This window comes from Patagioenas fasciata, chromosome 17, assembly GCF_037038585.1.
Source record: "Patagioenas fasciata isolate bPatFas1 chromosome 17, bPatFas1.hap1, whole genome shotgun sequence".
Lineage (NCBI taxonomy): Eukaryota > Metazoa > Chordata > Aves > Columbiformes > Columbidae > Patagioenas > Patagioenas fasciata.
In genome coordinates this window covers 4415410-4432566 of record NC_092536.1, presented here as the reverse complement: position 1 = coordinate 4432566, position 17157 = coordinate 4415410, and the positions used below count along the sequence as shown (strand labels likewise).

The window sequence follows — 17157 nt, the reverse complement described above, 5'->3', positions numbered from 1 at the left end:
CCGTGCTGAACATTGACACCTCCCGGTGTCAGGCATGAACAAGGCAGACTCAGCACCGTATTTACAATACGTACAAACATTTCTACTTTGCTAACTGTAATTATAGCTCTCCCTTCAAGGGTGGCACTTAGCTGGTGTGGCAGAAGTGGGGCATGGGAGGGCAGAGCTACCCAAGGCGGTTTGCCAGCAGTTTAGCTATAGCAGCAAAAAACACAGAGCAAACTGCTGCCCGCACCTTCCCAGGTGAGTTTTTAAGCCTGTTGAGGTGGCTGTGCCGTCCCCAGCGCCCGTGTCGGCCAGCACATCACTGCTGCAGCCTGGACAGACGCGGAGGGTTGTTTACTGCCTCTTCCCCAGCTGTCCTGGGTTGGTCAGTCACGTCTTTCAACCTCCTTGGGCAGCGAAAAGAGCACCCGTCCTCCTGCTGCCGTCAGCGTGCGGCCACAACCGTGGTACCTTGAACTGGGACAAAACCAGCTTTCAGGTGTATCTGCACTACAGTAAAACGCCCAGCTAAGGAACAGGCAAATGGAACGATTAACACATTACATACCAATGATTATAAATATCCTCAGCAGCATGTATTTCTATCTGAAGAACAGAAGGCTGCAAGATTTTGTAGAGCTATATATTTACACAGCACTTTGCAAATCTAACTTGCAAAGGCTCCAAATGAAGGAGAGCAGAACACAGACTGGTCAGGGCAATGGATTCATCACCATGCCCCACAAAAAACAGGTACCCAACAGGCTGCAAGAGAGCACGGATTTCTTGCAGGAGGAGGGAAGTTACCTGGGTGTTTTGGTTTCTTTATTATTGATTGCAAAAGTATCTCTCACTACTCTAAAAAGAGAATTCAAGCTCTACGAGATGACAATATCCTACCTGGCACATAACACTGTCTTGGCTCAGCTTGTGTTTTGGTCAGGTACTTATTTGCAGCAGTTTGACACAGACTATCCACCCCACACCTACAGGGCTGCCCAACAAGTAAAACAAGTGGCAATAATATTTAAGTGCTCATTGTAAATAAACAGCACTGCAAACACCAGCCTAAGGTATGATGCCACTTGCTGCTTTTTTTTCTTCTAATGCCAAGAGGGAACTTGAAGTCGATACCTCAAACCACAGCAGGACAGAGGGAGAATTCCCCAGAAGTCCCTTCCCGTTGGTCCAGAACACAGGGAGGAAAAGCCACTGTGGTGCTTGTTTGTGTCTCGCAATGTGCTGCCTCAGGTGCTGGTCCCTAATTAGCCCGTCCTGCACACAGGGCGATGCCCCAAGGTGGCATTTGGAAGCACACAAGGACAGAGCTCACCTGGGCTTCCAGGGTTTTCTGACACTGGGAATGTAAGTAAATTAACTTGTGTTTTAAGGACAGCAAGAGAGTTGGAAGGCTGCCCACTAGTCCATGCCATAATTAGAAAATCTAGTGAATTAAGATCATAAAATGACGGAAGTGCCAAAGACAGCATTCCATACTCATGCAAATCTGCACCACCAGCTTCCTGCAGGTCATCAGATGGTGACTTAAGCATCTGAGATGGGTCTCAACATTTGAGGCACCTTTTCAGACTTCAGAGGGGATTACCCTCTGCCAGCTCCCCACAGGACAGTGAAATAACATCGACGTCTCCAAGGAAAGGAACGGAGCAGTAGCTTAAGTCAGTATTTCCCAAAGCAAAGGCCAAAGACCACTGGTGTGACAGGGGGCATGAAACAAAATGAAAGAAAAACAGAAGGAAATAAATGCAACCATTGAACATGAGGGATTCAGGCTATTTTTACTTGACTGTTAACAGAAGCTCCAGTGACTGCAGAAGTTGCATGGATTCCTCTTTCCAAAATTGATACGGATCCTGTAGTAAGAAACACCCATTTACACAGCCTCTAAGCACATCCATGAGGCTAAAAATCTTTCTTTATTCAACAAGAGATCCAGGAAAGGACAGAGAATTCTATGGGAAGCAAAGAGGACAGAGATGGGAAGCAAATACAGTACGATTAGTGGTCCAAGGTAAGCAGATCTTCACTGATCCAGAAACAAGACAACTTGAGAAACACAATCCCAAAGGGAGAAGACTCAACCAGCATTCAGTACCTTTAAAAATCCCTCCTTCCTGGCAAGAGAGCATCATACTTTATTTTCCAACACTACTTCCAAGAGCCCACTGCAAGAGCTTCCTAGGACAGCAAGCCTCACAGCCATGAATTAATCCAGTGGGAAAACAACGGCCAGATTTGCTGCAGCAGAAAGGCAAAGAGGGCAATAACTTGCCGAGGGCTTTGCTCTGTTAATGTCAAGTGTATTACCCTCCAGAAAAGGGGTGGTTTGAGGTCTTTCCCCCTTCAATCAGGGAAAAGTAGGCTCTAAACTGCAAGCTTCATGGCATATGATGTGGTTACACAGTTCCTGTTGGCATGGTCACCAAAGAAGGGGTATTTGGAGAAGGCAGAGATTGCCCCCGGGCTTCCAGCACACATAAGAGACCCTCTGGTATGTGCAGGGACAGCTCTACAAGAGCACAGGCTCGCAAGACGTCCTTCGGGTCCACGCTCATCAACGCCAACACTGGAAGCTTCCAGATCCCCTGGAGTGTGCAGATTTGAGCCAAGACAAACATGATCATACAACTGGGCAGATGACAAACTACAGTGAGAGTACGAGACGGGGAGTCACTGGCCCCCAGCCCGGGCTCGGGGCCGCCTGGGCAGCCCGTGTGTGCCCCGATGTGACGCCAGCCCGGACAGTCGCCCCTTCTGCATTATGTGAACAAATCCGAACTGGCAGGGCGAATGGGTGCCAATTCACAGGCTGCGTCATGCGTCCACGGTGTTTTTCATCACATATGAAACACCCTAAAATTGGATTTACCATCTCATGCAACCATGGCTTTTTCCCTCAAGTCTTAAGTAGATCTTATTAAGGGGGAAAAAAAGGGTTTCTTTATGGGGGGAGTGGGAGGTAGGGAAAAGGAAGGAGGAAAAGAGAGGGGTGTTAACATTGGGGAGCCATGTAACAAGGCAGGCTCTTTCCATGGCGATGGTTGTTCTGGTTTCCCTATTTTAGACGGGGGGGAGGGATAGCTGAAGAGCTATTTGGAATCTAACTTCAAAGGCTTTAGTCGTCTGGGAAGCTAAGTCATGCATAAAAGGATGGTAGAGTGGCAAGAAAATACCCCCTACAGATAAATTAGTCAGGGAATGTTCTCTGCTTCTCCCAAAGACTTTCATACAGCCAGGCTGGTTTTCCCCAGGTAAAGCCCTTTTCAGACACCAGGTTCAGTGATGCAGAGTCCTGGGAACAAACCAGCCAAATCCAACAGAACTAAACAGTCTCTCTGAAAAAGAGAAAGTCAGGGGTAAGCATGCATGCAATAAGGCTTCTCTATCATTTTCTGCCATCTCCGCTATTATCAGCAGTTTTTATTATAAGGTTTGTCCACACACAAAGGATGCGGAGTTTAAGGCAGCATCTCCCCCTCTAAAGATGAAAAGAAAAGCAAGCGATTTAGGAGAAATCACACAGTATACAGAGAACCCATTTCCCGAATGATTCTGAAATGCCCTGTTTTGTCCTTCACACTGGTGCGCAAAAATGCACTCACGTTTCTAGAGAGCAGAAGGTACATTACAATCAAAGATAAAGAAAGGAATTGGCAACATTAGGTCAGAGTCCACCTATAAGTTTAAAAGAAAAGTGCAATAACTGAGCATGCAGAGTACACAGATACCTTACAGTCCAGTGCCAGGTAGGAGCTGACGTGCCATCCACTGAGCTTACCCTCGTACTTAAGCCTTAGGTCAAACCGAGCCACGAATTCAGATCTTACTACCAACAGGGCGATAAGAAAGCAGATAAGCTTGGAGAACAGTCTAGCTTCCCAGCCAGTATCAGCCTATTGAAGAATAGGTTGTACACAGACTGTATTTAAAACAAGCTCTAATCAGCAGAACTAGGCCAATTTGATATTCTTTCCCTTCTACATATTACTACTATACCCTCGAGTATCTGAAATCACATGGCTATTGCTGTTACAGCAGCGTTTTCAATGCTCTGTTCAGTGCTCTCTGCATTTCCAGCATTAGTGGCAACAGTAGTTTCATTTGCAAGGCCTGGACATCCACAACGCAACCTGTGCAACACCAAGTCTCCTCAGAAAAGAGAGCAGAAACGAAGGAATGGAGGCCTTGAAGGACAATGGGCAAAAGAGTTTTTGTCAGATCATTCATCAGCATCATCTCTTAAAGCTCTCCTGCTTGCTGCCATCTGCTCTCAGACCCAGGCGCCACTAGGTGTGTCCTGAGGCAGAAGTTCAGACACTTGCCTTCCTTCTGGAGAGGCGTCCCAAACGATGAGCCTGGCTTCTCCCTCTGCTCTCCAAGACCGGGGCTGTTCTTACCCTGAATTTCTAGGGTGCAGCTCTGACCTGGGAAGCAAAGAAGCCCAACTGTTTTTGGCACCTGCAAGAAAACCCAGGAGCCTGTAGCTCACAGCTGATGGAGGTAGCACAGAATAGCCCTTTCCAAACAAGAGCAGCTTTTATTCTGCAAAAGGTGTGGAACAAGCAAGGGGAAAGAGTTAAAGTCCTGATTTTTCTATGAACCTTTCTCTTTCCTGAACACTTCTGCTGAGATTTCGTGAGCCCTCCACTGCTGGCCCGGGAGGTCACAGGGACTTAGCATGACTCTCTTCCCCATTGTTCTTCTTCTATCCCAGTACCAGCTATTTGAAAAGAAACAAGGAAGTATGAAAGAGGGAACACACTGTTAAAAAGGTCTTTAGGATCTTGTTATCATCTTGACTGCAGTCACAGTAGCAACACAGTATGGTTTCAAATAAGAAAACTGGTGGCTGCATGTTCTGGAGTCAGCCACTGGCCATCCTCCCAGGACAGGACAATAAGACGTCTGCTGCGTTCCTGAAATTCCCAACAAAACTGCTGCAGACAAGACAGTTCAAGCCGTCTCCATGATCTTGACAAAAAGCACATAGAGCCCCTTTGGACAAAGCCCAGCACAGGCAGTGTCAGTGCTGCAGACCTGCTGGGACGTGGCAGCAGAGAATGGCCCGGGGAATGAGAGGCTCACGAGACAAAGTCTGCCCTCATGCTGGCTGTGGTCAGACTGCGAATCCTCTGCAGCACAGACCACAAACCAGGACCAGCACCCTAACGAGCTCAGCAGGCTCCGCTCCTCTGCTGAGCATTACAACACGAGTTAACAAGTCCTTCCCAACAAGGTGCTGCAGACGCATTAAAAGCCAGTGAGACCGCAGGAGACGCTTCACTCCGAGGAGCCCATTTCGAGCAGCTGAAGAGGCTGAGTAGAGATGTTCTTCCTCAAAAGTCAGGGTGAGGCCAGCAAGAAACAGTTCCCCTTTGGTAAACTGTCTCTTCTCTTACGGATCTTCTCTCTGGAGGCATCTTGAATTTTTCACTTCTTTATTTCCTGCTTAGATTTTCCTTTCTTGCCATTTTCTGATTCAACCACGTGCAGTCAGAGAGGAATCAAGTACATCCGCTGAGGTACCCAACACATTTATTAAAACATTAAAAATCTCCATTATTCTAAGACAAAGCCTAAAGCAATATCCAGCCAGAAAAACCTTCACGTTGTCCCTCTCCGAAACCTGTTCAGTGAGGAAAAGGCGACATTTTTTCCCCCATACCACTGCTCTCAGGTGATGGAAACATAACCCTTGTGACTGCCAACTGCTGACTGATTCCTTAACAAAGATGATCTCTGTGCAGGACGTTACATTTCTCAAGGCCTTCTAGAAGATACCAAACTTTTGCTGTTAAAGTATACCCTCTATATGCAAAATAAATCATGCAACTGCAACTGCTCTAAATTACCAGAGTGGAAAATACCCCACAGCTGGGCTGCATTCCCACTGCCATTTGTGCAGGCATAAAATATTAAAAAAAAAAAAGGCAAGAGGTAAAGTATGCTGATTTCCCCACCTGTCTCCTAATTAGCGAGCAGGAGGTTTAAAACAAACACATGGCAACACTTTCCACCTAGAGCAGAACTCATCTGTGCGCCTCCTTGCCACGGGACACTGCTCTGCGCTCGTGCTCCCCACGCACTGCTCACTGATTCAGGGCACCAGCTGTAAGGCACAGGGTTTGGTGTTTGTTTTCTTTTTCAAGCAGTTGTGCAGGAACAGCTGGCTCGGTGGTTTGCAAATAATAGTTTTCTCACTTAGGACAGTTTAGCCTCAGCACCTTTTCCATATACCACAATCAATATATCTCAGTGGATGTGACACTAAGGTTGTGCCTCACCGAGGAGGGTAACACTGTGCAATACTCCTGATACCAGCGCTCAGATAAAACAGTAAAAACACTGCAAAACCTGGGTCATAACAAGCGTCCAACAGTCATCCTTCTTACTCAGATTGTACATTTAGCCCCAGATTCACTTCTAGTAGAATGTAGTCCAACACAATCGCCATCCCAATTCAGAAGTCCAGAGACTGCCATGAGTTACCCTTGTCATTGTTTTTAAAGGCACGGTACTAGCTAAAGCTCAGGTTTTCTTCAGCTTGGGCACTGAAAGCACATCCACACAAAGAATCCAGAGGTTCTCTTGTCAAAATCCATCAATTCGCATACATCTCCATGGTATATATTCAACTGGCAGACCGCCCTTTATGTTTTACTGTAATCTGAAGGATTTTAAGCAGTAATGCGGATTTTCATATTTTCTGAGTGAAGTTTTTCCCGGACAATAGCAAAATGCTTGTAGCACCATGATAACAGTTGCTCACATTTATCCGCGTCCTTCAAAGACAGTTTTTCAATCATTGGCACTGGAAACTCTCAGCCACATCTGCTGATCAAAACACCGCGTTTGGCAACCGCTCAGCAACAAGGGCTGGATTGGAAAACTGTCCCCAGAGCTGTGAACCAACATTAAACCTGGCCTGTGCACTCTCGCCTCCTGCTTCCAGCACCACTATCACCTGAAGTATGTGTTTTGTTTCGTCTGGGACACATGAGGCACGAGAAATAACAAGTTCCTTTGAGAGAAGGGAAACCTGGAAAGAAGCCACCACCTTCAGCAATAGCTCCCCAGGCTCCAGAACAAACGTCTCCCCAACTTGCACAACGTGTGTTAATCCCACACAGCGAGAGGAGGACACACCGCTTGGACATCAGCACAAAACTCCACTGCTCATTGTGAAACACAGCTCGTTTTGGACAAAAATGGGTATAAGAAAGTGACTCTCACTCTACACCATCTACAAAAGACATCCGATTCCTTGACTAGGCTGGTGAAGGGCTGTTTCAAGCCCAGGAAAAACAAAACTCAGTCCTTCCTTCATATCACCCAACCTGCACCATCCACAGCCTCTTCCTCAGGCTCCACGGCATCGTGTTCCCTGATCCAGGGAACGTGGTGACCCCAGGGACATCCCACCCTGAACGCTCCAAGGTGCAGGCAAGGAGGAAAGAGAAGAACTGGACCGTGGCAGGACCTCTGCTACTCCTCTTCTTCCTCTCCCCACCATTTCCAGAGCTTTTTTTCCCAACTATCTCCCTGACCTGCTGATATGGGAAGAGAGATATTGGGAAAACACAGCTGAGCTGGTCAAAGGTGCGAGATAAACTGCACTTAGTACCCGGTTATCAACTCCACAGAAATACATTCTTCACAAAACACACACGCTCAGAGCAGCCAGCAAATCCAAATGCCGCTAAAAAACGCCCGAGTTGAAACAGCCGAGTCCCAACAAGTGAAGACTGGAAGTTCTGCTACAGCTGTCTGACCCTTTAGCAACCAAACCTCCGAAGTGTAAGAAGCGCTGCCAGCTCCGAGTTGGAGCGGCAGTTTCGTTTCCTCGCCGCGCAGCGCTCGCAGTGCCCTCTATGCAAAGAATGATTGCCGAAGCCCAAGCCACGAACAACTTCCTTTACTCAAACTGCTCCTCCAGCGACGCTTTTGCAACGCCCCGAGGAGCGAACCTACTCCAACCTGGGGAGAAATTAGAAACTCCAATTTGCCATCATGCTATTTTATATGCACCTTGACCACATCAGGCCTTTCTGCACCGCTGGAACCTTATGAAAGCAGCCGCTGGCTTTATTTTAGTACTAAGCAAATAAAAAACATTCTTAAAGACCTTTTAAAAAAATGCTTTGGTTTTAGGAGAAGAGAAGTCTGAGCACCATGGGGTTTTTTTGTGATGAATGGGCATTTCCAAAAGCAAGCACTGCACTTTCACGATGAAGCCTGAGACAGCAGCAACGTGTCTGGGTCAAAGGAGCACTTGTGGGCAGGTACGTGCTGTGCAGAGTTAACGAACTTACGGGTTTCGTTTTGAGTTTTGCCCCATCTTCACTGAGTACAAACATGTACCCCAAACTGAAAAAATTAATAGAAGGGAGGTGGCAAAGTCATGGGACTCAAAATTGATTCAGACAGAGAAAAAAAAAAACAAGTTTTACTGATGAACTGTATCTATTTAGAGGACTCCAGGAACGGCAACAGCCAGCAGAAATTTGAATAAGCGCTCGTCTGCTCACTGCTGTGTGTCAGACACAGACACATATAGAACACAGCGGCTGCTCCATCTTCTTCAAGATCAGACCCAGAAATTAGTGCTGTTCTGGTGGCTGCCAGCACAATATGTTAACAGCAATTATTTTCTCAATATTTCTACTGATTACCTAACACGCTGGCACATTTTCTCAGTGTCACTGCATGTTGCAACACAGGCTGCCATCCACTAACTTGTCTGCGTTCCCTTGGTCACTCTTCACAGCCATCAGATGAGAAATGCAACTAGAATGATAATGGGTTGGAGAAACCGCGAGGAAAACGTGTCACTTCAATGCGAGGCTTCACAGCCCGCATTTATGACATCTGAACATTCAACACTGTCACTGCTAAAACCCCAGTGTTGAAAAGAATAGGAAGAACTCTATAAGCAGCAAAAGGAAGATGCCAAGGGCTCTCTAACTGTAAATGGTCTGCAGAGCTCAGACTTGAAAATGCTATTCCGCCATAAGCTACGTGCTATAGTCAAACATTGCAATTTGGATCTAAGTTCTCAGGGCAGTGGAGCGTCTATAGATTACATAAACACAAAATAAGCATTGCTCTACCTATTAACAAGCAACTTAATCATATATACCCAGTCCACCAGGAACTGAAAATTTACAGAAAGTCACTGGTGGCAAAGCAGAGAATGCACTGAGCTACTGGCAAGAGTATAATCAGCAACAGTGATTTATAAAAAGTGATGGCAATGTCATTTCTATCAGGTATGCAAACTGCAAAACCCTCAAAGTCTTGGCCTGGTACGAGAGAGTGAAAGAACCACTCAGCCTCCCAACCACAGCCTGCTTTCTATTTTTCAGTTACACTCCAGAGCATTTCACCATTTCTAGCTCTGTTATCAACAAGAGACATGTTCCCTCATTCTACTGAAGTTGTCAGGTGTCCAAAAAACCCAGAGCATAAACAGGCAAATATTTCTCCTTTTGGTTTTGCTCCCTCCATGAGCAAACACACCTGAGGGGGTGCACCAGGTGAATTCTACGCAATTCTGCTCTGAAAAAGTAACTGTAAAAACTGAGACTGGGCTTGTTACCTCTCACTGCTTCTTACATTGAACAGATTTGGCTGGTCAAGGCCTCTGCATTGCTAACTGCCAGTTCTGCAAGGACTCCAAGAATCAAACTGGAGACAAATACAGAAAGTCAGATGTCAAAGCCAACATAGCAAACAAGAAGTGACCTCTCTACTCCGTATAAATTTTTGTGGGAGCAGCAGGTTGTCATGCGGTAAATTAATCAGATGTACAGGGAAGCAGTCCCTGCCTGTGGTCTTCCAATATCAGCTCAGAAAAAAACAAGATAATGATACCCTGCATTTCCACTGCTTCGGGAGCCAAGACATCCTCACCTTGGCCAGGTTATCCGGGCACTGACCCTCGGCCCTGAGCATCCTCACGCAGACGTGGGGCTGCAGCCCTGCCCCAGCTCACTCGCTCCCCTGGGCACGGAGGCTGAACACATCTCTGAGGTCTCAAAAGGGCCCAGTGCAGTGTCATATTTAAATCACCTTCTGAGGGATTTACGTGCTGCCTTTCTTTTCTGAACACGCTTAAACTCCACAAGATGCCCTGAAGCCCCTGTGGCTTCTCGCTGCTGTTGTGCCTGGGTCAGGGAGGGCAGAACTGACCCCACAGTTTAAGCAGCTTGCTCTCATTTTCATTTCACAGGTTGAGCATGGCTAGTGTAATTCACACGTAAAACCACAGCAGTCATCCAAATCCTTGCTGCCTGGGCACTGGCTGGCTGTATTTCTGGAAATTCATGGTCATAACATATACCTCGTTTTTGAGTTTCCATTAGGAACCAGTTCTGTCAGGCATGATCACATTTGTAAGAGCTCAGGAGGCAGGAAAATTTGAAAAAGTGTTTACGAGACTGGGCATAAATCACAGCTCCCAGGTTTTTCTCCTTTCAATTAAAAAAATACATTCAGAGCAACCATTCCACACGTCTACTCCCCCCATCTCCCTCCAGAAATGATGAATCCCACTCCAGCTGTAAATTGGTTCCCAGGTGTACCCATATATATTATACATACATAACAGCTACTTATGGGCATAAGGGCTCTTGCACAGTTACTGTGGAAACCAAGGTATCAAATTTCCTGGCTCTTAAGACTCTACTTTCTCAACCTTAATGTGCATTTACCTTGAATAAATCACTTCTGCAACCCCCAGCCCAGAAACATCCCGTAGTAGAGTGTGTTTGGGTTCATCTTTAGGAGTCTCCATCTAACCCACTGTTAACATCCCAGGAACACGGTACTGTCTCCGACCCTGGATGGTGTAGGGTACAGGGGACATCATCCTTCTGCTGACAAACAACAACTTACTCCTGCACAGCTCCAAGGGACATCGACTGCACCTGGGGTAACTGCTACAGGTGCTGCTGGCAGAGAAACCCCCTGCAGCTCCTCTCGCTGCCTGCACAGCACTGGGGCATTGTTTTCTCTCACAGACACTCCTCACAAACACAGCTAAAGGTTTCACTTGGCTCTGTAGGAAAGAGGAGTCATTTACCAGCTACCGAAACACAGCTCGGTCTGGATGGGGATGTAGCAGCGTGGAACGGCACAAGGCACGACGCAGTGTTTTGTGGAGAATGTCATCGCATCCTGCTAAGGCTCTGGAGGGACAATGTGACACTTCCAAATAAATTTCTTCCAGTTCTAGCTGTGACCACACAAGAACCCAAAGAGACTTCAATGCGGAGTGCAAATTCAGCCCAGATGTAACCTCAGGGACTTGAGCAGAGCTCACTGGAGGGCTGAGCCTGACTCACCTCATCTATGTGTAAGCGCAGCTCAGACATTCTCCCCGGGTAACTGCCAGGTGATCTGGTGCAGACACACAGCTTTGCCACAGGGATGTCAGTGCTGTCCTGTGTGAGGCATCCAGCACAGCATTAAAACATCCACAACAGCCAAATGAAACACTGAGGGGTGCTGGCAACAGCAGTGGCTTTTGGGGTCTCTAGGGCTGCTGTGCACTGTGCACCTTACAGTTTGCTCCCCAAACCATTTGTTAAAATCCACAGCAAGCACCAAGAGAACTGCTCTCACCTCATTCATGTTTCAGGATCTTTATTCTTCTGATTATCTTTGGCATTTTTAAGGCACACCTCCCACCGCAGTGACATGGTGCTTAGCAAAATTACCAGGTAGACAGGAGTCTGTTGACCCCTCAATTAAAAAGTACTTTTGTGCTTACAAACCTGGGAAAATACCGGTCAGTCACATGGTCTTCCTATTACACACTGGCTACACACACCAACTAATACGTTCATAAGGTGAAACACAAAAGGCATCATCAATATACAAGAAAGTGACTTGTTATAATCCTGTCACCCCCCCCAGCACACACAGGCAGCGCCTCTTCCTGTAACAAGCCAAGCAAAACCAAGACCTGGCTCAAACGGGATGTGAAAAAGTCAAACTGTACTTACTTAGCTTTTGCACCTCTGAAACAGCACAGATCCTGTGAAAAAGCAATTATTACAATTCTTTGTTATCTCTCATGAACATAGGAAGGAAAGTCTGTACATTGCTACGCTCACTAAATTTTTCTAAAATAACAAAAGTCGGCTGTCTTCTTTCCTTGCCATCTTCTAGCTTCTTGAAAAAGCCCTCTCTGCCTCGTCTTCCTGGCTGGCAGGTTGTGCTGTTTGTAAAGCATCTCTTTTCTCCTCTTACCTCGTACTGCCCACATCCCGCTCTGTTCCACCTCTCAGCACTCGTCCCTCGGCTAAGCTTAGCAGGACTTTCTCTGCAGACCATAATCACTGCTCTCAGATCAGTCGGAGTTAGGTGTTGCAGACAGATGCACAGCCCTTCCTCTCCCACACCCAAACTCCCTGCCAAGCTCTGGTTTAGGAGCATCATACCAGATCTTGAAATCAAATTCCAGGGTCTTGCATGATAAATCAGAGCAATTGCTGGGGCTTGGCTGTACCTCCTTTACTTACAGCAAGTCTGGGGTGGTTAACTTGCCTGACGATTTGACAGTGCTTCACCTATAGAACAAATGTTACCGTACTAGTAATCACTGATAAAATTCGTGCTTATTTTGATGGGAAACAGGAGTAGGTCCTTGAAAAGCACCTATTGTCTCAGGAAAAACTTCCCTGCAACTTTGCTGGCACCCTTACGAATGCTGAGATTTTCCCAGCTAGAGCACTCGCCCAAAGAGAACAGGCCTGGGGCTGCTCCGACCCTTGAAGAGCCAAATATGAAGTAAATAACAAGTTCAAACTCTCTGCCCTTTATTGCTTCCTTATGATACTTAATGAGCCCTCCCTACGCTAACATATAATCTCTGCTCTGCTCCCCACACCACACAGTCACGAGAAATATTTGGGGCTGCCTTCCCTCTGTTTTGCTGGAGGATTCTCTGAAGGACTGAGAGTTGAATAGTGGTATCACAATAGGCTGAAGCCAGAGGTTCAGCTTTCCAGCCCTCAGACAGACTCAATGCCCCTCTCTAACTCGGTTGGAAAGCTGCAGCTCGAATTTCAGTCTATGTTAAGTGACTGTTCAGCTCCGCTCCTTCAGTAGAGAGGAAAGCCAGGAGAGTCTTTTTCTAAAGCAAAAAAATGAGGGAGGAGGAGGATGGGGGAAGGAAGCAAAAACACATGGAGATCGTTTTTTGTGCATCGGAAAGAGCCATGAAAGGCACAGGCAACTTCTCAAACATGCCAGAATAGCTTAGTGTGATTTGTAACCAAGAGAAGGGTTGAACAAACAGCTCCAACAACAAACATCAAACTTTTTGAGGGGAGAGGAGACAATTCAGGCAACAATGTCTCGCACGGAGACCCTGCTACCACCCTTCTGCAGAGGATGGAGGCATTTGTGTCATTTTCTATCACAGAACCATCTACATAAACTTCTGACACCAGCATCTCATTAAGAGGAGACAAAGACTTAACATGGGCTTCAATGTCAGCACGCTGCTGCCCCACATCACAACCCACAAATCCAACATTCCAGCCAGTTCCCCAGCACTGATCTCAGCTACAGAAAGTGCCTGACCCCACATACCACACTGGTATTTGCCCATCTTCCTAAACACGCTCAGAACTGGCTGCAACCCACTGGCATGAGAGTTGAGGACAGCAGATCCAAGCCCAGAACGGCACGGAGATAAGCAATGCCTTCCTCGTTTTTTCAGACAAACTAAGAGTATCCCCTCTTAAGCCTGCCAGACCGAGCACAAGGAATCAGAACTCCATTCCTAATTAATACATCATCAGGTCCCACCGGCCAGGGACTTGCCTCCCAAGAGGGGAGCCTGGGCCAGCCCAGATGATGAATGAGACTTCAGGCAGCTGAATTGTTTCAAAGGCTAAACTGGCAACTGCAAGGACAAGCAGGTTTGGAAAGGCATGTAGAACAATAAAATACCCAGTATAGTTACATTTTTTTGTTCTATTTAGCACTGAGACCTGCACTGTGTTATTGCTGCAGTGCTTTTGCTTTTCCTCTAGTCGAGCACTCTGCAAAGCCTATTCCTCCAGGAGCAGCTCCCTCTCCTGAAATGCAGCCGCTTCTCCGGTGAAAACCTCACAACTGCGAACTACCAGAGGGAAATCCGTTCTACCAGCTTAACCCCAGCAAACTTCCAAGAGTAAATTCAATCGATCTACCACACTCGGGACATTTACACAAGACGAGCTTTCTGTATTTTGACCGTTCCTTGACACAGCAGAATAGGACTGACACGTTCACTGCAGCAATACCCACATTTGTTGCAACAGACCTCCCAAACAGACACACCACACAACGTAATTTCTGTGTCTGCTGGCACCATTCCATGCTGTTAAGCTCTCGTCGTCCCTTCAGCCACAACTGCCCCAGCAGAGGCAGCAAACTCTGCTCTGGTGCTGGAAGACTCAGTGGAGCACCAGCCAACTACCTCCCCCTTTCAACTGAGCAAAGTGACTATTAAAGCCCAGCAACTGTCTCCCGTTCAAACCAGATGGCATAAATAGCTGGAGAGCTATCAAACAAAGTATACATTCAATACTCCGGTGTAACATGAAAGCCCCGTTAAGCAAGTGTGTGCACACATACACACCCACGTTCAGGGACCAAAGCAATGGCAGAAAGTGCTCGATTAACTCCTCTAGAGGCTTAAGTGTCTGTCGACACTTGGGACATTCACACACCATGAGCACTGGCCAAACTTCCGTGGCTTGTGCAGTCCTTGAGCTCTCCTGAAGCTATAAATTGCAGCAGGCTGCTATTATAAACAAGGAAAGCTGGAGACGGGCAAGTTGATTAAGACCATCACTTTGTGTCACATCTCACCCATTTCCAGCTGCCTTCAGTAAAAGAAAAAGCCACCTGACACCCTGCACTCCAACGACACTAAAGAGCGACTGGGGATACACGTGGAGCTTCATAATTCAGTTCCAGCTCACTTACCTCGTCCATTTTTTCTGATGTTGGAGTCTGGTCACCAGGCACCATTTCTTTAGCCTCCGAGGTCTCAATTTTGGAGGTCCTGCTCAGCTGATCAATGGGAATCATGCTGGCTTCCGACGTCCCCCGTGAATTCTGACCCAGAGAAGCCGTCCCAGGGACAGGCTCGTCATCGTCAGAGTCAGGTAATGGCGTCGGGCTAATGTCCTCCAAGCCGGTGCTGGAAGGACGCGAGGAAGGCGTCTGAGCTCTGTAACCGGGCTGAGAGTTCGAACCGTACATTGGGATGGGAGAGAGCTGGGAAGAAGAAGAGGAAATAGGGCTACCTTCCATTCGGATTTCGTTATCCGAGTCATGCTCGTTAAGAAAGGGTAACTTTGTTCTCTGCTCTTTTAAGAGCATCTCAATCCTTGAGTCTAAACTGTTATGCTGCATTTCTGACTCCATGGTGGGGGTGCCAGGGGTCTCGCTTCTCTCTGGAGTCTGAGAGAAGGACGCTGTGCTCGGTTCAGGAACAGAGTTTGAATCGGGCAAGGGCGGAGGCTCCTCCTGTTTCTCCTTCACTGGGACAAAATCGACGTTCGTGGCAGCGCTGCTTTCCACAACCATCTCAGCGGGAGGTGGCGCAGGTCTTCGGTACTCTGGTTCCCTGGAAGTTTGGGGAAACTGCTGCTCATCGGATTGGGGAAACACAGCTGGTGCTTGGTAGGGAGAGAAGGCAGATTTGTAGCTCGAAGAACTAGAGTGGCTCAGGGGAGGAGTGTGAGAGAACTGAACTGGCTCCTGCTGATGGGATTTGTACGTACTAAACTGATGCTCCGGCCCTCGGTAAACACCTGCCGAGTTATGAACATAGTGATGTCCCGGGCGGCGGTTGTAGGCATCTGTAAATTTTGTTTCGTGTCTCCTGGCTTTGTACGCACTGTCCTGCCCAAAATGGTACACGGGCGTTGTCTGACGACTAGAATAGGTGGAATCTTGGGAAAACGGCGTCCCTAAGCGTGGCGTGTGAGGCGTTCCTTGGGACTGCGGGGTAAATTGGCTGTACGAGTTGGGGGTATCTTGCCGACAGCTGGAATAGGCTGTGTCATGGGAAAACGGCGTGCTACTGTTTGGGGTAACAGATGATCCCACAGAAGAAAGGTTAATGTCTTTCAGGCGCTTCAGAGAATCCGTCAACTATACAAACAGAAAAGAGGAAAGTATCTAAATACATCATTTTTGAAATATATTGGTGTAATGCATTTGGTTTTCAGAAGAGTGGAGTACCCAGGAGTTTGCACTGATTTCCATGGCAAAAAAATAGGTTACAGCATCCCTGAAAACACAAACTATTATCCATTATGAACAGTCCCCTTTGATTTAAAAAGAAAAAAGCAAGCGAAGAGTAACTTGTCTTTAAGAGAAGGAGGAAGAAAGCAGATACAGGAGTATTTCCTATAAGCTACACCAGGTGAACAGGAGACTTGCACGTCACTTTTAGCTAAAAGAACTTCAATTTCTATCAACTATGTTAGGCTCATCTAAATTGCAAATAAAGAACAAAATGAAAAGAATTGTGAGATATTAAATGATCAATTTAACTTGTTTTGTGAACAAAGCAAAACATACCAACCAGTAAACTGCCAACCTGCAATCAAACCTGTGTATCACACCCACACTTGAATGTGGATTTGTGTTGGTCCAGCGGAGGGAGCTGACCCACCACCCTCTCTAGCAACAGTTTGCCCGTAACAAGGGAGAAGGCTATAGGTATAAAAGGCACACAAAGTTACCACGGGGGTTTCTAGGAGCAGCCCTGCTCACACCCGGGCTCTGCAGCGTCAGGACTGGGCCACACTCATCACCAGCACCACAATCCGTTTTTGTAATGCAAAGCAAGAGCTCAGTGAGAATCCTCATAGCAGCAAGAGAGGCAGGATTGAGCTCCAGCTCCCCAAAAGCAACCGGGACAGCTAACTGGTGAGACTACAGGCTGGCTGCTGCTCTCCCAAACACGGGTAGGTAAAGAGACCCTTAAAACAACCTGTTTGTAACACGCCAGCACCATCAAACCCCAGCTGAGCTCTCACCTGCCTGCTACACTCGCACACATCCCATCCACCCAACAGCGTGGACTTGCTCTCAGTGTGACCCCTGGAGACCACGAGCACATGGACATCAGGG

The 17157-nt window shown here is 47.2% G+C and overlaps 1 protein-coding gene across 3 annotated transcripts in view; it reads right to left on the bottom strand.

The window, feature by feature from the left end:
• The window catches only part of SETD1B (SET domain containing 1B, histone lysine methyltransferase), a 49452-nt gene that overhangs the window by 22618 nt on the left and 9677 nt on the right, over positions 1-17157 (bottom strand). For all 3 annotated transcript variants that reach the window (XM_071815955.1, XM_065851364.2, XM_065851365.2), the window contains exon 6: positions 14995-16170. In XM_071815955.1, the coding sequence (XP_071672056.1) occupies positions 14995-16170 (1176 nt within the window). The remainder of the gene's footprint in view (positions 1-14994; positions 16171-17157) is intronic.